Source organism: Salvelinus fontinalis, chromosome 9 (genome assembly GCF_029448725.1).
Source record: "Salvelinus fontinalis isolate EN_2023a chromosome 9, ASM2944872v1, whole genome shotgun sequence".
In the NCBI taxonomy this organism is placed as follows: domain Eukaryota; kingdom Metazoa; phylum Chordata; class Actinopteri; order Salmoniformes; family Salmonidae; genus Salvelinus; species Salvelinus fontinalis.
In genome coordinates, this window is record NC_074673.1 from 41,509,447 (window position 1) to 41,535,006 (window position 25,560).

Consider the following 25,560-nt stretch of genomic DNA (forward strand, 5'->3'; position numbering starts at 1 on the left):
CCGTTAGTAGTCACCATGGCATTTGGATGAGAGTATAGTGATTTGATCCATTTAATAAAGTTTGGGCCCATATTGAACTTTTCTAAGACTGAGAACAGAAAGCTCCACTCCATCCTGTCAAACGCCTTCTCAGCATCCAGTGAAGCCAGCAGGACAGGGGTCTTCTGTGCGTTTACTTGATCAATAATATCAAAAAGACGGCGAATGTTATCAGAAGAGTATCTGTCTCTAATAAATCCAGTTTGGTCCGCTTTTATTATTTTGGGAAGAAGAGTGTTTAGTCTTTTGGCGAGCAATTTGGTAATTATTTTGTAGTCGAAATCCAACAAGCTTATGGGCCGGAAGGAGAAGCAGGATAGGGGGTCCTTGTCTTTTTTGAGCAACACTGTAATGCGAGCTGTGTGCATTGAGTCTGGGAGAACTCCGTTTTTGCAAAAATCCTCCAGCATTGGCAAGAAAATAGGGCTAAGCTGGGGCCAAAAAGCTTTGTAGAACTCTCTGGGGAATCCATCTGGGCCTGGGGACTTGTTAGGTGGCATGGAGGTAATTGCCTCCAGGATCTCCTCAGGAGTGAAGGGGGAGTTTAGATCTTCTTGGTCGGTCTCTGATAGTTTAGGTAGCGAGATTCCCTCTAGGAAGGAGTGGAGTTCTGCCTCCGTGTGTTTTCTCTCAGAGGTATTTAGTTTGCAGTAAAAATCATTAAAAGTTAAATTGATCTTTTTTGGGTCATATGTGACCTCGTCCTCTGCTGTTCGGATAGCCATAATTGTACGCTTTGACTGCTCTTTTTTTAATTGATAAGCAAGCAATCTACTAGGCCTATTGCTATACTCATGGTATTTCTGTTTAGTAAAGAAAACTTTTTTTTTAATCTCCCGAGTATAGTCCAAATTCAGTTTGGCTTTGGCTGCTTTAAGTTGACTCCAGGAGGTGCTGTCTGGGGATTGTTTATGTACTTTTTCACAGCGTTCCAGCTCCCTCTCCAGATCTAGCCTGTGTGCTTCCATTGCTTTTTTCTTAGAGGAAGCATATGCAATTAGATGACCTCTTAGTGTGGCTTTAGCAGCGTCCCACATTGTGGCCGGAGAAACAGGAGAATCTTTGTTGTCTTGTGTGTAGTTGTCTATCCATGTAGTTACCAATGTATGGAATGCTTCATTTGACAGCATGGAGGTGTTGAATTTCCAGCTCTTTGACCTCGGGATGTTTTTGCAGAGGTCAAAGCGGAGGTGGACAAAGGCGTGATCCGAAAGCGCTATGGGTCCGATTGTACACGTGGCTGAATTTATGAAACTCTTTGGGATAAAAATGTAATCTATACGGGAGTAGGTGTTATGGACATTAGAGTAGTATGTATAGTCCATAGATGAGCTATTAGTCTCTCTCCAGATATCTATCAGTCCCATCTCTTTAGTAAGAGAGTTCAACATCTTTGCAGATCTAGGATTTGTGGTGGGGACTTGAGATGATTTGTCTAGGGTTGGGTTCAGGGTACAATTAAAATCTCCGGCCAACACTCCAAAGGAAACACAATGCTCATTGAACAGGGTTATAATTTTCGACATAAAAGCAGGAGTATCTGTGTTAGGGGCGTATATGTTTAAGATAGTAATTGGTTGCCCATACAGTGACCCAGTTATCAAAATATATCTCCCCTCCGGATCAGATATGTTTTTGTCAATTATGAATGGAACATTCTTATGGATAAGTATGGCTGTACCTCTACTGTTGGATTTGAAAGATGAGAAATACACCTGTCCCACCCAAGCTCTGCGGAGTTTGGCATGTTCAGCATCACAGAGGTGTGTCTCTTGCAATAGCGCATGACCTAGACCATGGCAGTTCCATGTCAATAGATTTAAGGTACTAGTCATCGTCATCGAACAGTAATCGAACTTTAGTGCAAGTCATCTCTGGGTAAAGGTGGATAGTAGTTACAGCTGCGTTCACATAAAAGGAAAATAAATAGTTTACATAAAATAACAATCTCTGAACACCCCAGCCGAGTTCCCAAACAACTCGACATATCCCGTTGGATCTATTACCTCCCCGCTCAGTCACAATTCTGTGTTCCAAAAAAACAAAACGTGAACAGTTAGCAACGCACAACGTCTCCCCCTCCCCACCAAAGAAATGCCTCATCCTCTCCGCCCGCATTGAGTAACTGCCAACGTAGCCCCCGTCCAGACCACAGTAAAAAAGGGAGAAAATAAAATCAATAGCCCAGCCTACATATAGTAGGCCTAGGTTATAATAATGGGGCCTATCCCTCTCAGCTAAAGGAACATAAATATAGATTAGACGGCTATAATGGCATTTAGCAGGGCGGGTGGGTCTTTGGATATCGGCTATATGTTGTCTTACCTCCTTTAGTAATAACAGTAATCGCATTTAGTCATTGGTCCATTTCTCATTGACCGGGGTTGTCTTTCAAAAAACGTTTTGCCTCTTCGGGAGTTTTGAAGTGTCGCAGGGCTCCTTGGTGAAGAATCCTGAGCTCGTTTGGGTATTTGAATCCCCTAAAGATGCCTCGGTCAATGGAGCATTTCTTCACCTCGTCAAACTCTCGGCGCTTTCGGCGTATTCCAGCTGACAGGTCCTGGTGTAAGGTGAGTTTGGCGTTTCCCACTGTAATGGTGTTGATTTTCGCCGCCTGTAGGACTCGTTCCTTGTCGGTGAATCTCAGGAAACGTATGGTGATTGGGCGCGGTGGTTGTCTGGCTGCTGGTGGGGGCCTCAGTGCTCGGTGAGCTCTCTCGAGTTCTATGGGCCTGTCGGTGGACATGTGGAGCCACTCGGGAAGTTTGTCTTGCAGGTAGCGGATCAGTGGCATGTTTCCCTCTTCTTTTTCACCCAGATTTAATAGAACACAATTATTCCTTCGCCCCCTGTTTTCCAGGTCCTCTGTTTTCTCTTCCAGCTGCTCTATTTTTTTTTTAGCATATGCTATTGTTTCCATGGCGTCTGTCAATAAGTTTTACGTGGATAGGATTCGCCCCTCTGCCTCGTCCAGGCGCCCCGCGTTTATGGTTATCTTGTTGTTTATGTCAGGCAAAGCATTTTCCAGGATTGTCACCTTGCCCCCTATCGCACTGAGCTGAGCGTTAATGGCATCTAGTTTAGTGTTGAGTTCTGTACGTTGGGATCTCAGCTCAGAAAAGATGTCTTCGACAGAGTGCGAGGTTGGCATTCGTTGGGCCTCGGGGGGGAACGGGTCCTCTTGCTCCTGGCTAATGGCGCTAGCTTTTTCTGAAGCTAGCTGCTTCTTGGAGGCTTTTTCCGTCGCTAATGCTCAAGTCCGGGTAAAAATGTCACCTGTTGTGTCGCCTTTTGTAGCCGCCATGACTTTTTGACTAAAGCTAAATGACTTTAAACTTGAAGTGGAGGTAAGATTAGGAATTGGAAACTACTTGTGCGGAGCTCCTAGTTCATGCGGCCATTTCGTTCAGGGGTCACGTGATCCCCCTAATTGCTATTTCTGACTTTTGTGAGCCCTCTCCTTGGCTGGAAAATGGCTGTATGGTTTTCTGTGGTAATTTTGTCTCTGAAACAAAGACACTCTTCTGAGTTGTTCGAGGAGGGAAGGAAAGGAAGGCTCCACACCACTCTCTCACTTGACTATCTGACTGAGTGATTTTCTGATGATCTCATTTTGTCTTTTGTGGCTTTGGTACAGTGTCTTCGCAAAGTATTCACACCCCTTCGAAGTGTTCCACATTTTGTTGTCTTACAACCTGAATTTAAAAGGATTATATTTTGATTTTTTTGTCACTGTCCTACACACAATACCCCATAATGTCAAAGTGGAATTATGTTTTTTTCGAAATGTTTACAAATGAATAAAAAATGAAAAGATGAAATGTCTTGAGCCAGTTAGTATTCAAGTCCTTTTTTTATGGCAAGCCTAAATATGTTCAGGAGTTTACATATGCTTAAAAAGTCACATAAAAAGTTGCCTCGACTCACAGTGTGTGCAATAATAGTGTTTAACATGAAAGGGATTTTCAATGTCGGCTTTTAAATTTTTTACCAATCTACAACTGAGGGACCTTACAGATAATTGTATGTGTGGGGTACAGAGATTAGGTAGTCATTAAAAAATCATGAATTTCAAACACAGATTCAACCACAGAGACCAGGGAGGTTTTCCAATGCCTCGCAAAGAAATGCCACCTATTGGTAGATGGGTGAAAATATAAAAGTAGACATTTAAAATCCCTTTGAGCATGGTGAAGTTATTAATTACACTTTGGACGGTGTATCAATACACCCAGTCACTACAAAGATACAGGCGTCCTAACTAGGGATGCACGATATATCGGTAAGCATATCGGAATCGGACAATATTAGCTAAAAATGCCAACATCGGCATGGGACCGATGTCTAGTTTAACGCCGATGTGCAAAACCGATGTCAAAGCTGAGGTGCATACCTATCTAACGTAAGTAGATGACGTAATGATGCCACGAAAAGTACAGCGCTACACAGAACAAAAGCAGAAAAATACTAAGCGCACACTTCCAACAACTAAACAAGTTTAAGTCCAGCAGTCATTTGAAAGAGTAAGAACATTTCAGTGAGGAAACTCAAAGGTAAAATCCATTACCGCCAAGATAATGGCATTCATTGCCCTTGACAATCAACTGTTCTCTGTCATGGATGATGTTGGCTTTTGCCGACTGGTCGAGCACCTTGAGCCCCAGTACAAACTACTAAGTAGGCTCTATTTTTCAGATGTTGCCCTACCGGAGTTACACAGTGTTGTTGAAACGCCGTACCAGGCGGTGATACAGCCCGACAGGATGCTCGCAATTGTGCATCTGTAAAAGTTTGTGAGGGTCTTAGGGGCCAAGCCGAATTTCTTCAGCCTCCTGAGGTTGAATAGGCGCTGTTGCGCCTTCTTCACAACCCTGTCTGTGTGGGTGGACCATTTCAGTTAGTCAGTGATGTGTACTCCAAGGAACTTGAAGCTTTCCACCTTCTCCACTGCGGTCCCGTCCATGTGGATAGAGGCGTGCTCCCTCAGCTGTTTCCTGAAGTCCACGATCAGCTCCTTTGTTTTGTTGATGTTGAGGGAGACGTTATTTTCCTGTCACCACTCCACCAGGGCCTTCACCTCCTCCCTGTAGGCTGTCTAGTGATTGTTGGTAATCAGGCATATTACTGTTGTGTCGTTTGCAAACTTGATGATTGAGTTGGAGGCGTGCGTGGCTACACAGTCATGGGTGAACAGAGACTAGAGAAGGGGGCTGATGTTGAGGATCAGCGAAGTGGAGGTGTTGTTGCCTACCTTCACCATCTGGGGGCACCCCGTCAGGAAGTCCAGGACCCAGGAGCAGGGTTCAGACCCAGGGCCCCGAGCTTTATTTTTTTTATTTTTTTTATTTCACCTTTACTTAACCAGGTAGGCAAGTTGAGAACAAGTTCTCATTTACAATTGCGACCTGGCCAAGATAAAGCAAAGCAGTTCGACACATACAACAACACAGAGTTAACATGGAGTAAAACAAACATACAGTCAATAATACAGTAGAAAAATAAGTCTATATACAATGTGAGCAAGTGAGGTGAGATAAGGGAGGTGAAGGCAAAAAAAAGGCCATGGTGGCGAAGTAAATACAATATAGCAAGTAAAACACTGGAATGGTTGATTTGCAGTGGAAGAATGTGCAAAGTAGAGATAGAAAGAATGGGGTGCAAAGGAGCAAAATAAATAAATAAATAAATAAATACAGTAGGGAAAGAGGTAGTTGTTTGGGCAAAATTATAGATGGGCTATGTACAGGTGCAGTAATCTGTGAGCTGCTCTGACAGCTGGTGCTTTAAGCTAGTGAGGGAGATATGAGTCTCCAGCTTCAGTGATTTTGCAGTTCGTTCCAGTCATTGGCAGCAGAGAACTGGAAGGAAAGGCGACCAAAGGAGGAATTGGCTTTGGGGGTGACCAGTGAGATATACCTGCTGGAGCGCATGCTACGAGTGGGTGCTACTATGGTAACCAGTGAGCTGAGATAAGGCGGGGCTTTGCCTAGCAGAGACTTGTAGGTAAGCTGTAGCCAGTGGGCTTGGCGACGAGTATGAAGCAAGGGCCAACCAACGAGAGCGTACATAACACAGTGGTGGGTAGTATATGGGGCTTTGGTGACAAAACGGATGGCACTGTGATAGACTGCATCCAATTTATTGAGAAGGGTATTAGAGACTATTTTGTAAATGACATCACCGAAGTCGAGGATTGGTAGGATGGTCAGTTTTACAAGGGTATGTTTGGCAGCATGAGTGAAGGATGCTTTGTTGCGAAATAAGAAGCCAATTCTAGATTTAACTTTGGATTGGAGATGTTTGATGTGAGTCTGGAAGGAGAGTTTACAGTCTAACCAGACACCTAGGTATTTGTAGTTGTCCACATATTCTAAGTCAGAGCCGCTCAGAGTAGTGATGTTGGACAGGCGGGCAGGTGCAGGCAGCAATCGGTTGAAGAGCATGCATTTAGTTGTACTTGTATTTAAGAGAAATTGGAGGCCACAGAAGGAGAGTTGTATGGCATTGAAGCTCGCCTGGAGGGTTGTTAACACAGTGTCCAAAGAAGGGCCAGAAGTATACAGAATGGTGTCGTCTGCGTAGAGGTGGATCAGAGACTCACCAGCAGCAAGAGCGACATCATTGATGTATACAGAGAAGAGAGTCGGTCCAAGAATTGAACCCTGTGGCACCCCCATAGAGACTGCCAGAGGCCCGGACAACAGACCCTCTGATTTGACACACTGAACTTTATCAGAGAAGTAGTTGGGAACCAGGCGAGGCAATCATTTGAGAAACCAAGGCTGTCGAGTCTGCCGATGAGGATGTGGTGATTGACAGAGTCGAAAAGCCTTGGCCAGGTCAATGAATACGGCTGCACAGTATTGTTTCTTATCAATGGAGGTTAAGATATCGTTTAGGACGATACCTTAGCGGAGAAGGTATGGTGGAATTCGAAATGGTCGGTAATCTGTTTGTTGACTTGGCTTTCGAAGACCTTAGAAAGGCAGGGTAGGATAGATATAGGTCTGTAGCAGTTTGGGTCAAGAGTGTCACCCCCCTTTGAAGAGGGGGATGACCGCAGCTGCTTTCCAATCTTTGGGAATCTCAGACGACACAAAAGAGAGGTTGAACAGGCTAGTAATAGGGGTGGCAACAATTTCAGCAGATCATTTTAGAAAGAAAGGGTCCAGATTATCTAGCCCAGCTGATTTGTAGGGGTCCAGATTTCGCAGCTCTTTCAGAACATCAGCTGACTGGATTTGGGAGAAGGAGAAATGGGGAAGGCTTGGGCGAGTAGCTGTGGGGGGTGCAGTGCTGTTGACCAGGGTAGGGGTAGCCAGGTGGAAAGCATGGCCAGCCGTAGAAAAATGCTTATTGAAATTCTCAATTATAGTGGATTTATCGGTGGTGACAGTGTTTCCTATCTTCAGTGCAGTGGGCAGCTGGGAGGAGATGTTCTTATTCTCCATGGACTTTACAGTGTCCCAGAACTTTTTTGAGTTTGTGTTGCAGGAAGCAAATTTCTGCTTGAAAAAGCTAGCCTTGGCTTTTCAAACTGCCTGTGTATATTGGTTTCTAGCTTCCCTAAAAAGTTGCATATCACGGGGGCTGTTCGATGCTAATGCAGAACGCCATATGATGTTCTTGTGTTGGTTAAGGGCAGTCAGGTCTGGAGAGAACCAAGGGCTATATCTGTTCCTGGTTCTACATTTCTTGAATGGGGCATGCTTATTTAAAATGGTGAGGAAGGCATTTAAAAAAAATAACCAGGCATCCTCTACTGACGGGATGAGATCAATATCCTTCCAGGATACCCCGGCCAGGTCGATTAGAAAGGTCGATTAGAAAGGCCTGCTCGTATTTCAGGGAGCGTTTGACAGTGATGAGTGGAGGTCGTTTGACCGCTGACCCATTACGGATGCAGGTAATGAGGCAGTGATCGCTGAGATCTTGGTTGAAAACAGCAGAGGTGTATTTAGAGGGCAAATTGGTTAGGATGATATCTATGAGGGTGCCCGTGTTCATGGCTTTGGGGTGGTATCTGGTAGGTTCATTGATAATTAGTGTGAGATTGAGGGCATCAAGCTTAGATTGTAGGATGGCTGGGGTGTTAAGCATGTTCCAGTTTAGGTCGCCTAGCAGCACGAGCTCTGAAGATAGATGGAGGGCAATCAGTTCACATATGGTGTCCAGAGCACAGCTGGGGGCAGAGGTGGTATATAGCAGGCGGCAACGGTGAGAGACTTGTTTTTAAAGAGGTGTATTTTTAAAAGTAGAAGTTCAAATTGTTTGGGTACAGACCTGGATAGTAGGACAGAACTCTGCAGGCTACCTTTGCAGTAGATTGCAACACCACCCCCTTTGGCCGTTCTATCTTGTCTGAAAATGTTGTAGTTAGGGATGAAAATGTCCGAATTTTTGATGGTCTTCCTAAGCCAGGATTCAGACACGGCTAGAACATCCGGGTTAGCAGAGTGTGCTAAAGCAGTGAATAAAACAAACTTAGGGAGGAGGCATCTAATGTTAACATTAGAGGTCGACCGATTAATCGGAATGGCCGATTAATCGGGGCCGATTTCAAGTTTTCATTACAATCGGAAATCAGTATTTTTGGGCGGCGTTTTTTTTTTTTTACACCTTTATTTAACTAGGCAAGACATTCTTATTTCCAATGATGAGGCACACGACATATTTTTAACCTTGTCAGCTCGGGGGATCCATTCTTGCAACCTTGCAGTTAACTAGTCCAATGCTCTAACACCTGATTACATTGCACCTCACGAGGAGCCTGCCTGTTAGCGAATGCAGTAAGCTAAGGTAAATTGCTAGCTAGCATTAAACTTATCTTATAAAAAACAATCAATCAATGACTGTCATTGCTCCAATGTGTACTTAACCATAAACATCAATGCCTTTCTTAAAATCAATACACAAGTATATATTTTTAAACCTGCATATTTAGCTAAAAGAAATCCAGGTTAGCAGGCAATATTAACCTGGTGAAGTTGTGTCATTTCTCTTGCGTTTATTGCACGCAGAGTCAGGGTATATGCAACAGTTTGGGCCACCTGGCTCTTTGCGAACTAATTTGCCAGAATTTTACGTAATTATGACATAACATTGAAGGTTGTGCAATGTAACAGGAATATTTAGACTCATGGATGCCACCAGTTAGATAAAATACGGAACGGAATAAACCTTTTGTTTTCGAGGTGATAGTTTCCGGATTAGTCAAAAGGTATGTGGTTTAGAGAGAAATAGTCGACGCGTTATAATTCCTGTAATAACTTGCGGCTGAACTTGAAAGGGGTTCCTTCGTTATTTTACCATTCATGTCTTCCATAGAAAATGTCTTGATCTACTTCAAATAAGGTCTGTGTTTTGTGCAGGCTTAAACCGCCTCGACGTTTTGATACCCGTGTAAATCTCACTAGGATAAGGTAATGTTTGTCAACATATTTTCATAAATCCACTCTACAAAAAAAAAGATCTTCGCTTATATTTAGCCAATATTGATCAGAGTTACCTTGTCCTATGGATATCTACACAGTTATAAAATTGGCAAGGTGGTGTAAGCCTACACGAAACACAGACCTTATTTTAAGTGAATCTAAAAATATCCTATGGAATAAATGAAGGAACCGCTTTTCAGATTTTTCTAGGTGTCATGGGAATTATGACTCGCACTTTGGTCGTCAATTCTTACCATGCCCATTATTAAAATAGGATTTCCTGCATATAGAAATGACAGTTTTTGTGTTCAACATTCATCACAGGTACCTTAAACTCTATTTTTATTCAAACAGTTGAGAGTATTTGTCTCCTAAGCAGACTCTTCAGTATCATTGTCACTTCAGAGCTGTGTGTGTGTGTGTGTGTGTGTGTATTTGTGTATTATATTAAGTTAAACTAAAAGTGTTCATTGTTCATTCAGTATTGTTGCAATTGTCATTATTACATAAATGTGTGTGTGTGTATGATATATATATATATATATAAAACATTTTTTTTTTTTATAAATCGGCCGATTAATCGGTATCGGCTATTTTGTCCTCCAATAATCGGTATCGGTATCGGTGTTGAAAAATCATAATCGGTCGACCTCTAGTTAACATGCATGAAACCAAGGCTATTACGGTTACAGAAGTCATCAAAAGAGAGCGCCTGGGGAATAGGAGTGGAGCTAGGCACTGCAGGGCCTGGATTCACCTCTACATCACCAGAGGAACAGAGGAGGAGTAGGATAAGGGTACGGCTAAAAGCTATGAGAATTGGTCGTCTAGAACGTCTAGAACAGAGAGTAAAAGGAAGTTTCTGGGGGTGATAAAATAGCTTCAAGGAATAATGTACAGACAAAGGTATGGTAGGATGTGAATACAGTGGAGGTAAACCTAGGTATTGAGTGATGATGAGAGAGATATTGTCTCTAGAAACATCATTGAAACCAGGTGATGTCATCGCATGTGTGGGTGGTGGAACTGAAAGGTTGGATAAGGTATAGTGAGCAGGGCTAGAGGCTATACAGTGAAATAAGCCAATAAACACTAACCAGAACAGCAATGGACAAGGCATATTGACATTAAGGAGAGGCATGCTTAGTTGAGTGATCATAAGGGTCCAGTGAGTAGAGGTTGGTTGGGGTCACGGCGATTCAGACAGCCAGCCGGGCCATCGGTAGCAAGCTGGCAGAAGATGGAGGTCTGTTTCGTGCATTTCCGTCAGTAGATTAGTGGGGTTCCGTGTGGTAGAATGTCATACATGATGGATCATTATCTTCCCTACAGAGAAGACACTAACCTTCACACATCTAGATGACCGGGAGGGAAGGGAGAAGGGGGGGGGGGGGGGGGGGGGGGGCAATATTACGGAATGTAAGTATAGTATTTACCTTCAAAGGTGAATGAATCAAACCAGTTGCTGTGATAAAAATGTTTTGTTGTTGTGCACTATCCTCAAACAATAGCATGGTATTTTTGTTGTTGTAATAGCTACTGTAAATTGGATACTGCAGTTATATTAACAAGAATGTACGTTTTCTGCCCGTATAAGACATGTCTATGTCCCAGAATTGGCTGTTATTTACAACGTCATTCTAGTCACATTATCGCATATAGAGTAACAACCGTCCCGGTTTAGAGATACCGATCTCGTAGAGGTTTTAACACGCTTAAATGTCTTACTCACATCAGCCACGGAGAATGAGAGCCCACTGTCCTTAGGAGCGGGCTATGTCGGTGGCACTGTGTTATCCTCAGAGTGGGCGAAGAACGTGTTCAGCTTGTCCGGGAGCAAGGCCTCGGAACATATCCCAGTCTTGAAGCATGGAATCCAATTGGTCAGACCAGCATTGAATAAACCATAGCACGGGTACTTCCTGTTTGAGTTTCTGCCTAAAGGAAGGGAGGAACAAAATGGAGTCGTGATCTGATTTGCCGAAGGAAGAGCGGGGGAGGGCCTTGTAGGCATCTCGGAAGGGGATGTAGCTGTGGTCGAGCGTTTTTCCAGCACGAGTACTACAGTCAATGTGTTGACAGAACTTCGGTAGTGTTTTCCTCAAATTGTCTTTGTTAAAATCCCCAGGTACAATAAATGTGGCCTCGGGATATGTGGTTTCCAGTTTGCACAAAGTCCAGTGTAGTTCCTTGAGGGCTGCCGTGGTATCGGCTTGAGGTGGAATATACACGGCTGTGACTATAACCGAAGAGAATTCTCTTGGGAGGTAATATGGTCGGCATTTGATTGTGAGGTATTCTAGGTCGGATGAACAAAAGGAATTGAGCTTTATGTACGTTATCACAATCACACCATGAATAGTTCATCATGAAACATACACCACCTCCTTTCTTCTTCCCAGAGAGTTCTTTATTCCTGTCTGCGCGATGTACTGAGAACTCAGCTGGCTGTATGGATGTGAACTGTATATCCGTAGAGAGCCATGATTCTCTGAAACAAAGTATGTTACAGTCCCTGATGTCTCTCTGGAAAGAGATCCTCGCTCTGAGCTCCTCTACTTTATTGTCCAGAGACTGAACATTAGCGAGTAATATACTTGCATCCTAGACCTTTCCACTTCACAACAACAGTACAGTTGATCGGGGGAGCTTTAGCAGGGCAGAAATTTGACGAACTGACTTGTTGGAAAGGTGGCATCCTATGACGGTGCCACGTTGAAAGTCACTGAGCTCTTCAGTAAGGCCATTCTACTATCAGTGTTTGTCTATGGCGATTGCATGGCTGTGTGCTCGAGTTTATACACCTGACAGCAATGGGTATGGCTGAAATAGCCGAATCCACTAATTTGAAGGCGTTTCCACAAACTTTTGTATATACTGTATAGTGTTTTATTTTTCATATATGCTTTACAAATTCAAAAATAATTATCCAATTTGACATTACAGAGTGTTTTGTGTAGATCATTGACAAAAAAAATGCCAATTAAATCAATTTTAATCCCACTTTGTAGCACAACAATACAGTGGGGCAAAAAAGTATTTAGTCAGCCACCAATTGTGCAAGTTCTCCCACTTAAAAAGATGAGAGAGGCCTGTAATTTTCATTAGAGGTACACTTCAACTATGACAGACAAAATGAGAATTTTAATGAATTTATTTGCAGATTATGGTGGAAAATAAGTATTTGGTCAATAACAAAAGTTTATCTCAATACTTTGTTATATACCCTTTGTTGGCAATGACAGAGGTCAAACATTTTCTGTAAGTCTTCACAAGGTTTTCACACACTGTTGCTGGTATTTTGGCCCATTCCTCCATGCAGATCTCCTCTAGAGCAGTGATGTTTTGGGGCTGTTGCTGGGCAACACGGACTTTCAACTCCCTCCAAAGATTTTCTATGGGGTTGAGATCTGGAGACTGGCTAGGCCAATCCAGGACCTTGAAATGCTTCTTACGAAGCAACTCCTTCGTTGCCCGGGCGGTGTGTTTGGGATCATTGTCATGCTGAAAGACCCAGCCACGTTTCATCTTCAATGCCCTTGCTGATGGAAGGAGGTTTTCACTCAAAATCTCACGATACATGGCCCCATTCATTCTTTCCTTTAAACGGATCAATCGTCCTGGTCCCTTTGCAGAAAAACAGCCCCAAAGCATGATGTTTCCACCCCCATGCTTCACAGTAGGTATGGTGTTCTTTGGATGCAACTCAGCATTCTTTGTCCTCCAAACACGTCGAGTTGAGTTTTTACCAAAAAGTTATATTTTGGTTTCATCTGACCATATGACATTCTCCCAATTTTCTTCTGGATCATCCAAATGCTCATCTCTAGCAAACTAGATCATCTCTAGCAAACTTCAGGCGGGCCTGGATATGTACTGGCTTAAGCAGGGGGACACGTCTGGCACTGCAGGATTTGAGTCCCTGGCGGCGTAGTGTGTTACTGATGGTAGGCTTTGTTACTTTGGTCCCAGCTCTCTGCAGGTCATTCACTAGGTCCCCCCGTGTGGTTCTGGGATTTTTGCTCACCGTTCTTGTGATCATTTTGACCCCGCGGGGTGAGATCTTGTGTGGAGCCCCAGATCGAGGGAGATTATCAGTGGTCTTGTATGTCTTCCATTTCCTAAAAATTGCTCCCACAGTTGATTTCTTCAAACCAAGCTGCTTACCTATTGCAGATTCAGTCTTCCCAGCCTGGTGCAGGTCTACAATTTTGTTTCTTGTGTCCTTTGACAGCTCTTTGGTCTTGGCCATAGTGGAGTTTGGTTTGACTGTTTGAGGTTGTGGACAGGTGTCTTTTATACTGATAACAAGTTCAAACAGGTGCCATTAATACAGGTAACGAGTGGAGGACACAGGAGCCTCTTAAAGAAGAAGTTACAGGTCTGTGAGAGACAGAAATCTTGCTTGTTTGTAGGTGACCAAATACTTATTTTCCACCATAATTTGCAAATAAATTCATAAAAAATCCTACAATGTGATTTTCTGGATTTTTTTCCCTCATTTTGTCTGTCATAGTTGAAGTGTACCTATGATGACAATTACAGGCCTCTCTTATCTTTTTAAGTGGGAGAACTTGCACAATTGGTGGCTGACTAAATACTTTTTTGCCCCACTGTATGTGGAAAAGTCAAAGGTTGTGAATACTTTCTGAAGGCACTTGTATGTGTGTGTTTTCTACCCCAGTTCGCTCCTCTTCAATGTAGGTTTTACAGATGCTCCCCTACCCCGTAGCGGCAACCCCTCTAATGTTGTGTACCCTGTGTGCACAACCCATGTGGAATTCCTAGTGCCCTTCAGTCTCTACACTTTTTGGCACTGACGGAGACATTGATTACCCCAGAGAACACTGCTGTACCAGCTGCTCTCTTGTCATCTGACTATATTGTTATTTATTTTTTGGGCTCTTTTGCACACCAGTATCTCTACTTGCACATCATCATCTGTACATCACTCCAGTGTTAATGCGAAATTGTAATTATTTCGCCACTATTGGCCTATTTTATTGCCTTACATCCCTAACCTTACTTCATTTGCACACACTGTACATAGATGTTTCTGTTTTGTTATTGACTGTTTATCCCATGTGTAACTCTGTGTTGTTGTTTTTGTCGCACTGCTTTGCTTTTATCTTGGCCCAACCCCAACTCAAACTTGTATCTCAAACAGACTGTTTAAAAAATGTTTGCTATTTCCTCATAGTGGATGATGTCAACCTCCCGAGGAGGATGAGCTGGCCAATCAACGGTCTACTGAATATTGAATATTTGAGTTCATATTTTTCATGACCGTTATACACCCACACCATTCTGTTGTTGGGGTATGCCATACTTAATTAAATTTTTTGGGGAAGGAGAACTATTTCACTCATATTGTAATTAATTTAAGTCATATTTAAAAGAAATCTAGAAACACTGGACAGTTACTTTAATGCCAATTTGTCTATGGATGATCATACCATACCAAATCATCTCTATCAAGACCAGTCATTGTCGTGTGAACAATGGGAAATATAGTTGCATTTTTAGTTGACTTACAATAACATACACTGAACAAAAAAATAAACACAAAGTCCCATGTTTCATCAGCTGAAATAACAGATCCCAGAAATATTCACAAAAACATTTCTCTCAAATGTTCTGCACAAATTTGTTTAGATCCCTGTTAGTGGGCATTTCTCCTTTGCCAAAATAATCCATCCACCTGACAGTTGTGACACATCAAGAAGTTGATTAAACAGCATGATCATTACACAGGTGCACCTTGTCCTGGGGACAATAAAAGGCCACTCTATAATGTGCAGTTTTGTCACATAACACAATGCCACAGATGTCTCAAGTTTTGAGGGAGCGTGCAATTGGCATGCTGACTGCAGGAATGTTCCTCAGAGATAATTTCCAGAGAATTGAATGTTAATTTCTCTACCATAAGCTGGCTCCAACGTCGTTTTAGAGAATTTGGCAGTACGTACACCCGGCCTCACAACTTAGACCACGTATAACCACGCCAGCCCAGGACCTCCACATCCGGCTTCTTCACCTGCGGGATTGCTGAGCCCAGCCACCCAGACAGCTGATGAAACTGTGGGTTTGCACAACCAAAGAATTTCTGCACAAACTGTCAGAAACCGTCTCAGGGAAGCTAATCTGCGTATTTGTCATCCTCACCATGGTCTTGACCTGACTGCAGACAGTGTCGTAACTGACTTCAGTGGGAAAATGTTCACCTTCGATGGCCACTGGTACGCTGGGGAAGTTTGGGATGCTCTGGATCGACGTGTATGACAGAGTGTTTCAGTTTCTGCTAATATCCACTAACTTTGCACAGCCATTGAAGAGGAGTGGGACAACATTCCACAGGCCACAATCAGCAGCCTTATCATCTCTATGCGAAGCAGATGTGTCGCGCTGCATGAGGCAAATGGTGGTCGCACCAGATACTGACTGTTTTTTTGAAGGTATCTGTGACCAACAGATGCATATCTGTATTCCCAGTCATGTGAAATCCATAGATTAGGGCCTAATGAATTTATTTAAATTGACTGATTTCATTATATGAACTGTAGCTCAGTAAAATCTTTGAAATTGTTGCATATTTTGTTTATATTTTTGTTCATGATACCAATTTAAAAAAAGATCTGCTTAGATTTGTTCTAGGTGAGTTTTTATCATTTTCTATTGCGTGAGGATGGAGGGGGCTGTGCCTGATGTGTAAACTCTGCCGTGACGGAGAGTGCATGGTATTAGGGCAGGACTGCTCTATTGCTGAGCCTGTGGCTACTGTATAATTCTGTATGGACAGTAGAGGGTCATGGCTAGAAGGGATACAGCTTTTTGTAAAATTAATGTCAGATATGACTTTTCACAGCAGGTTAGGAGAATTAACGAGGCAGGTTAGGAGAATTAGGTTAAGGTTAAGAAAATAGTTAGTTAGCTAAAATGCAAAAAAAAAGAATTGACGTTAATTTTACAAAAGCTGGATCCCTTATAGCCGTGACTGCAGGAGAGGGAGCTCACACAGGAAGGGAGAATCCAGGCCAGACAGCATGACATAGTTCCTCTGCTGTCTCTCACTCACATCACATTCACTTTCCCCACTTGGCTCTTTTACACACAGTGTTCCTACGCTCTTTCACTTACACACTCACACATGCCTGTGCACGCACGCAGGCACCACGCACACACACACGCACACGCAGGCCCCACGCACCACGCACACAAACACGCACACGTGTGCGCGCACACACTCATGCGCACACACACACACACACACACACACACACACACACACACACACACACACACACACACACACACACACACACACACACACACACACACACACACACACACACACACACACACACACAAACAGTGAGAGTAATGACGTTTTAGCCTTTAGTAAAGCAGTTTAGACTTACAGTGAGGCCTATAGACTTTTTTTGCTACTCAGTACACTTCAGATGAGTTCACACTTGCCTGCCGGGGGAGAGGCCCTTTCCTGGCCTGAGACTGAGAGCCAAATCTCTGGGTAAGAACAGTTACATGGGGAGGTTTTTCAAAATATTTCTACATTTCTGATCCCCTCAGATAGGTCACATTCAGCACAGAGCTTCATTCAGCTAGCTAGTGCCTCTCCCAGTGCTAATACACACCGGAGGAAGTGCTGAGTCTGCAGAGTATATTTAACAAACAGTCCTGTGTGTGTGTGTGTGTGTGTGTGTGTGTGTGTGTGTGTGTGTGTGTGTGTGTGTGTGTGTGTGTGTGTGTGTGTGTGTGTGTGTGTGTGTGTGTGTGTGTGTGTGTGTGTGTGTGTGTGTGTGTGTGTGTGTGTGTTCTCTGAATCCGATACGGAGTTCAGCCAAATGTTTTAAAATGTCACTGGCAGGATCCCTAAAATGTGCCACTAGTCCAGCCATAAATCTAGATCATCCTCCTGTCACTTTTTCTCTCCATTGCTCTCTTTCTTTCCAACTTGTTTCTCTATCTGTATGTTCTCTCTAGTCTTTTTTGTTCTATCTCGCTGTCCTCCTCTGTTCTCCAGTTTAAAGTGTTTAATGTGTTTAAATAGACACCCGGTGACATCATTCCCTGTGATGTTCTCTATGAATTCAGATATGTCATTTAAGTACATTTGGTGCCAAAAAAACAGTCTCGACAGTAGATCTAACAGGAACTACGTTTTCATCTAGCATGCATGGTAGAAAAATATGAGACACCAAAGCAATGTCTTACTTGATGTTCTTTGTTTGCTGAATGATAATATCAGATAATCCAAATAGTATATACATATTTTTTTTTTCAGTGAACATAGAGAGGATAGAGCTGAGTGGAGTGACTCACAAAGGGGAGAAACCAAGTGAATATATGCTAGAGGTGGGTATACACACACACACACACACACACACACACACACACACACACACACACACACACACACACACACACACACACACACACAGCAACACACAAGTTCCAGTATGTACTGTATGTTAGTTATTGTATACTATTGGCCTGTCTACTCACTCTCTCCTTATCCCACAGGTCACATGGTCAGACTCCTCTGTTTCCAATGTGAGCAGGACTCACCAGGAGGTGCTGAACTTTCTCTCCCAGGTAAGAAAGTGGCTGAAGCACAGAGAGGGGACTGAGCGCTTATGTCTCTTATCGACTGTTCTGCTAACTAGCAGCCATATTTTATGAGGCTAGGATTTACAGAATTTGAAGTGGGGGGAAAAACTGTTTTTATGTCCACTGTACCCATCTGCCATCTGTTGAATAGTGAGGTGAAGGTCAATATCCTATTTTGTGTTTCTCCCAGGTCTCCCAGCTTTTCCCTGACGAAGGTCTAGAGAAGTTTCTGCTTCAGTCCCTTGGCCTTGATCAGGCCCCTGAGCTGGACCCCAGGTAAGGTCCATCAGCAGTGTCACTGACCAAGGTCGCCCACCTGAATATGTTCACTTGATAACAGTGGTGCATAGTTAACACTGTATGTGTTGTGATATATAATATTTTCATACTACATATGTATGATAATGAGTAACAACCAAGTAGTTACTGTGCTTCATCAACAAGTGCATCGATGATGTCGTCCCCACAGTGACTGTCTGTACATACCCCAACCAGAAGCCATGGATTACAGGCAACATCCGCACTGAGCTAAAGGGTAGAGCTGCCGCTTTCAAGGAGAGTGACTCTAACCCGGAAGCTTATAAGAAATTCTGCTATGCCCTCCAACGAACCATCAAACAGGAAAAGCATCAATACAGGACTAAGATCGAATCGTACTACACCGGCTCCGACGCTCGTCGGATGTGCCAGGGCTTGCAAACTATTACAGACTACTAAGGGAAGCACAGCCGAAAGCTGCCCAGTGACACGAGCCTACCAAACGAGCTAAATTACTTCTATGTTCGCTTCGAGGCAAGTAACACTGAAACATGCATGAGAGCATCAGCTGTTCCGGACGACTCTGTGATCCCGCTCTCCGCAGCCGATGTGAGTAAGACCTTTAAACAGGTCAACATTCACAAGGCCGTAGGACTAGACGGAATACCAGAACATGTACTCCGAGCTTGCATTGACCAACTGGCAAGTGTCTTCACTGACATTTTCAACCTCTCCCTGTCTGAGTCTGTAATACCAGCATGTTTCAAGCAGACCATCATAGTCCCTGTGCCCAAGAACACTAAGGTATCCTGCATAAATGACTACCGACCTGTAGAACTCACGTCTGTAGCCATGAAGTGCTTTGAAAGGCTTGTCATGGTTCACATCAACACCACCACCCACTCCAATTTGCATACCGCCCTAACAGATCCACAGATGATGCAATCTCTATTGCATTCCACACTGCCCTTTCCCACCTGGACACACCTACAGTATGTGAGAATGCTATTCATTGACTACAGCTCAGCGTTCAACACCATAGTGTCCTCAAAGCTTATCAATAAGCTAAGGACTCTGGGACTAAACATCTCCCTCTGCAACTGGATCCTGGACTTCCTGACGGGCCGCCCCCAGGTAGTAAGGGTAGGTAACAACACATCCGCCACGCTGATCCTCAACACGGGGGCCCCTCAGGGGTGCGTGCTCAGTCCCCTCCTGTACTCCCTGTTCACCCATGACTGCACTGCTAGGCACGACTCCAACACCATCATTAAGTTTGCCGATGACATAACAGTGATCATCGACAACAACGAGACAGCCTACAGAGCCGTGTGATGCCAGGACAACACCCCCTCCCTCAATGTGATCAAGACAAAGGAGATGATTGTGGACTACAGGAAAAGAAGGACAAAGCACACTCCCATTCTCATCGACGGGGCTGTAATGGAGCTGGTTAAGATCTTCAAGTTCCTTGGTGTCCACATCACCAACAAACTAACATGGTCAAAGCACACCAAGACAGTTGTGAAGAGGGCACGACAAAACCTATTCCCCATCAGGAGACTGAAAAGATTTGGCATGGGTCCTCAGATCCTCAAAAGGTTCTACAGCTACACCATCAAGAGCATCCTGACTGGTTGCATCACTCCCTGGTATGGCAACTGCTCGGCCTCTGACCGCAAGGCACAACAGAGTGTAGTGCGTACGGCCCAGTACATCACTAGGGCCAAACTTCCTGCCATCCAGGACCTCTATACCAGGCGGTGTCAGAGGAAGGCTCTAAAAATTGTCAAAGACTCCAGCCACCCTAGTCATAGACTGTTCTCTCTGCTACCGCATGGCAAGCGGTACCGGAGTGCCAAGTCTAGGTCCAAGATGCTTCTAAACAGCTTCTACCCCCAAGCCATAAGACTCCTGAACATTTTATCAAATGGCTACCTAGACTATTTGCATTGCCCCCCCATCCCCCCCTTTTACGCTGCTGCTACTCTCTGTTAATATCTATCACTTTAACTCTACCTACATGTACATATTTTCTCAATTACCTCGACTAACCGGTGCCCCCGCACATTGACTCTGTACCGGTACCACCTGTATATAGTTATTTTACTGCTTCTCTTTAATTATTTGTTACTTTTATGTCTTAGTCTTTTTTGGGGGGGGGTATTTTTTTAAACTGCATTGTTGGATAAGGGCTTGTAAGTAAGCATGTCACTGTAAGGTCTACACCTGTTGTATTCGGCGCATGTGACAAATAAAATTTGATTTGATTTGTTTTGAAAACAAACCATGTTGTTTTAATGTTGTTTTTGACCTAGTTCCAGGTGTTACTGTCAAAGACAAGAGATAAGGAGGGAAGGAATCATATCAGGCATGGAATGTAACGTAATCTCATATGTTCGTTCCTTGTACAGGTGCCTGACAGTGCTTCCAGCCCACATTCTCAAACACTACCAAGCCGAACTCTTCTTCAGCACTGCCACCACCGCCCTCTCCCCCCCCTCCACTGCAAGTAAGACTCCTGTCCTAACCCTACTCTGTGTTCATGGGACGTATATGTCCCCCTCTCTGTTTGGCTGAGAGGAGTGGCACTTCATCTCTGGGGTTTGAAGGGTGTTGGGGGGGGGGTTATTTATAGTGCCATCCTAGAGTTTATTTATAGTTCCGTCTCCCCAGGCAGGGCAGTGGCAGTGGGAGAGACCTGGATGTCTGTCTGACTGTGTCTGGAGCAGCTAGCATTTCGCCCCTTTGCTGATATTGTGAGACCCTTGGGATGCAGTGAAATAAAAATCTATCTTACTCTGCTGTAATGTGGTACCACAGGCCCCAGTAAAGTGCTGAAATATCACACTGCTCTTAAATTAAACTGGAAAAACTGGTGATCCTCAGCTGATATTTCGTTCCTACCTTGTAAAGAGGTCAAGAAGTCAATAAACAATAGACAAGATTCAAAAATGAGTTTTGCGTACTGTATATATCGCCATTCATAGAGTATACTTGTTTAGAGGTTGTTGATTATGTGGCTGACTGATCTATGTTTCTTTCATATGCTACAGGTCTTGGGTGCTTGTTTCAATACAGAGGAGCCAACAGGTGGGCTCCCCTCTTTAACACTCAACATACACTATATATACAAAAGTATGGAGACACCCCTTCAAATTAGTGGATTTGGCTATTTCAGCCACACCCGTTGCTGACAAGTGTGTAAAATTGAGCACACAGCCATGCAATCTCCATAGACAAACACTGTCAATAGAATGGCCATACTGAAGAGCTCAGTGACTTTCAACATGGCACCATCATAGGATACCACCTTTCCAACAAGTCAATTCGTCAAATGTCTGCCTTGCTAGAGCTGCCCTGGTCAACTGTTAGTGCTGTTATTGTGAAGTGGAAACGTCTAGGCGCAACAACGGCTCAGTCATGAAGTGGTAGGCCACACAAGCTCACAGAACGGGACTGCCGAATGCTGAAGCGCGTAGACACTCGGTGCTCACTACCTAAGATCACTGTACGCAATGCCAAGCTTCGGCTGGAATGGTGTAAAGCTCACCACCATTGGACTCTGGAGCAATAGAAATGCGTTTTCTGTAGTGAAAATCACGCTTCACCATATACAGTGGGGCAAAAAGGTATTTAGTCAGCCACCAATTGTGCAAGTTCTCCCACTTAAAAAGATGAGAGAGGCCTGTAATTTTCATCATAGGTACACTTCAACTATGACAGACAAAATGAGGAAAAAAAATCCAGAAAATCACATTGTAGGATTTTTAATGAATTTATTTGCAAATTATGGTGGAAAATAAGTATTTGGTCACCTACAAACAAGCAAGATCTCTGTCTCTCACAGACCTGTAACTTCTTCTTTAAGAGGCTCCTCTGTCCTCCACTAGTTACCTGTATTAATGGCACCTGTTTGAACTTGTTATCAGTATAAAAGCCACCTGTCCACAACCTCAAACAGTCACACTCCAAACTCCACTATGGCCAAGACCAAAGAGCTGTCAAAGGACAACAGAAACAAAATTGTAGACCTGCACCAGGCTGGAAAGACTGAATCTGCAATAGGTAAGCAGCTTGGTTTGAAGAAATCAACTGTGGGAGCAATTATTAGGAAATGGAAGACATACAAGACCACTGATAATCTCCCTCGATCTGGGGCTCCACGCAAGATCTCACCCGTGGGGTCAAAATGATCACAAGAACCACACGGGGGGACCTAGTGAATGACCTGCAGAGAGCTGGGACCAAAGTAACAAAGCCTACCATCAGTAACACACTACGCCGCCAGGGACTCAAATCCTGCAGTGCCAGACGTGTCCCCCTGCTTAAGCCAGTACATGTGCAGGCCCGTCTGAAGTTTGCTAGAGAGCATTTGGATGATCCAGAAGAAAATTGGGAGAATGTCATATGGTCAGATGAAACCAAAATATAACTTTTTGGTAAAAACTCAACTCGTCGTGTTTGGAGGACAAAGAATGCTGAGTTGCAGCCAAAGAATATCATACCTACTGTGAAGCATGGGGGTGGAAACATCATGCTTTGGGGCTGTTTTTCTGCAAAGGGACCAGGACGACTGATCCGTGTAAAGGACAGAATGAATGGAGCCATGTATCGTGAGATTTTGAGTGAAAACCTCCTTCCATCAGCAAGGGCATTGAAGATGAAACGTGGCTGGGTCTTTCAGCATGACAATGATCCCAAACACACCGCCCGGGCAACGAAGGAGTTGCTTCGTAAGAAGCATTTCAAGGTCCTGGAGTGGCCTAGCCAGTCTCCAGATCTCAACCCCATAGAAAATCTTTGGAGGGAGTTGAAAGCCTGTGTTGCCCAGCAACAGCCCCAAAACATCATTGCTCTAGAGGAGATCTGCATGGAGGAATGGGCCAAAATACCAGCAACAGTGTGTGAAAACCTTGTGAAGACTTACAGAAAACGTTTCACCTCTGTCATTGCCAACAAAGGGTATATAACAAATTATTGAGATAAACTTTTGTTATTGACCAAATACTTATTTTCCACCATAATCTGCAAATAAATTCATTAAAAATCCTACAATGTGATTTTCTGGATTTTGTTTTCTGATTTTGTCTGTCATAGTTGAAGTGTACCTATGATGAAAATTACAGGCCTCTCTCATCTTTTTAAGTGGGAGAACTTGCACAATTGGTGGCTGACTAAATACTTTTTTGCCCCACTGTCGTAGTCCGACAGACGAATCTGAGTTTGGCGGATGCCAGGAGAACGCTACTTGCCCCAATGCATAGTGCCAACTGTAAAGTTTGGTGAAGGAGAAATAATGTTCTGGGGCTGTTTTTCATGATTTGGTCTAGGCACCTTAGTGAAAGGAAGGGAAATCTTAACAATACTGCATTCGATGACATTCTAGACGATTCTGTGCTTCCAACTTTGTGGCAACAGCTTGGGGAAGGCCCTTTCCTGTTTCAGCATGACAACACCTCCATGCACAAAGTGAAGTCCATACAGAAATGGTTTGTCGAGATAAGTGTGTCAGAACTTGACTGGCCTGCACAGAGTCTTGACCTCAACCCCATCGAACACCTTCGGGATGAATTGGAATGCCAACTGCGAGCCAGGCCTAATCGCCCCACATCAGTGCCCGACCTCAATAATGCTCTTGTGGCTGAATGGAAGCAAGTCCTGCAGCAATGTTCCAAAATCTAGTGGAAAGCCTTCGCAGAAGCGTGGAGGCTGTTATAGCAGCAAAGGGGGGACCAACTCCATATTAATACCCATGGTTTTGGAATGAGATGTTCGACTAGCAGGTGTCCACATACTTTTGGTAATGTAGTGTACTCTTTCACTCAGTTTGATATAGACTGTTGCTGCCTATCCAAATCTGCAAACTGTATAATTATCTTAATATCTTAATTACATTAATTCCATCCTTTGCAATATGTCTCTTCACTGTCCTTTTTCTGTCATGAACCTTTCCCTATTTTTCCTCCATGTTTCCTATCCTCTTTCACCCCCCCCCCCCCCCCCACCCCCCACCCCTCTCTCAGGGCTTTATGTGGTGTAGCCAGTATCCAGACAGTCATGAGCGTTCACAACTCCATTCAGACTCGCTCTCCTACCCAGCTGCCCCCCCAGGGCACTGTGCCCATCCTTCCCCCCGGTGGGGTGGGGGTAGCAGGGGGGGACAACGCACTCCCTCCCGGCCACCTCCAGAACCCTGGTCCTCCACTGCAGAGCATCCCAGAACAGAACGGCATCCTGGACTGGCTGAGGAAACTCCGCCTGCACAAGTACTACCCAGTGTTCAAGCAGTTGACCATGGAGGAGGTGGGTGGGCTTTGAGGAAGGAGAGAGTCTCTCATTGGTGGGTTTAGGTTACAGTGGATGAGTGGCATTTAAGACACCTATAAAGCTGAAGAGATAAGGATATAACTAAAAGTGGCTTTGTTCTGGCTTGGAAATGGGGTGTATGCAGGGAAAGAGTTCAGATTCAGAAAACGTGTATGTCCTCAAAGAGAGATTCATTTTGCAGCAATCACAATACTGAAAAATTACATATTAAAAAACAACATCAAACAGCAAAGGATATTTAGAAGCAAGTAGTCTGGACAAGTGCAATATCAATGATAACATGTCAGAATGAGGCTACATGTCTGTTATTAGAAAGCCCCAACAATAGACATTAGAATAGATCAAACAACAGTTGCTGTCTTCCCCTAACAATCACATTCTCCCTAGTAGCCCCTATCTGTGCTCTTAAATGTGTTTTTGTCCCCTGCAGTTCCTTGGACTCACAGAGGAGGATCTGAACAAGTATGACCTCACCCAGGGAGCCAAGAAGAAGCTGAAGACGCAGCTGGAACTGCAGAAGTGAGTCTGAACACTGAACTCAGACCCCTTATCAAGCCCTCTGTCCCCCAGCCCCATAAAAGCAGTGACGTGCCCATTCCAACATACTCCTGTGTAGACACAGGTAGTTCAGTGGGTAATGAGATGGATGGATGGGTAGATGGATGGGTGGGTAGATGGATGTTGGGTGGATGGATGGGTGGGTAGATGGATGTTGGGTGGATGGATGGGTGGGTAGATGGATGTTGGGTGGATGGATGGGTGGGTAGATGGATGGATGGATGGGTAGATGGATGCATGGGTGGGTAGATAGATGGATGGGTGGGTAGATGGATGGATGGGTAGATGGATGGATGGATGGATGGATGGATGG

The 25,560-nt window shown here is 44.0% G+C and overlaps 1 protein-coding gene across 1 annotated transcript in view; it reads left to right on the forward strand.

Annotated features, from left to right (window-relative positions):
* zcchc14 (zinc finger, CCHC domain containing 14) overlaps window positions 1-25,560 on the forward strand; it is a 44,988-nt gene that overhangs the window by 10,380 nt on the left and 9,048 nt on the right. The window contains exons 3-9 of the mRNA XM_055934464.1: window positions 17,776-17,846; window positions 18,015-18,086; window positions 18,292-18,377; window positions 20,774-20,871; window positions 21,416-21,452; window positions 24,386-24,665; window positions 25,120-25,208. Of these exons, the coding sequence (XP_055790439.1) occupies window positions 17,776-17,846; window positions 18,015-18,086; window positions 18,292-18,377; window positions 20,774-20,871; window positions 21,416-21,452; window positions 24,386-24,665; window positions 25,120-25,208 (733 nt within the window). The remainder of the gene's footprint in view (window positions 1-17,775; window positions 17,847-18,014; window positions 18,087-18,291; window positions 18,378-20,773; window positions 20,872-21,415; window positions 21,453-24,385; window positions 24,666-25,119; window positions 25,209-25,560) is intronic.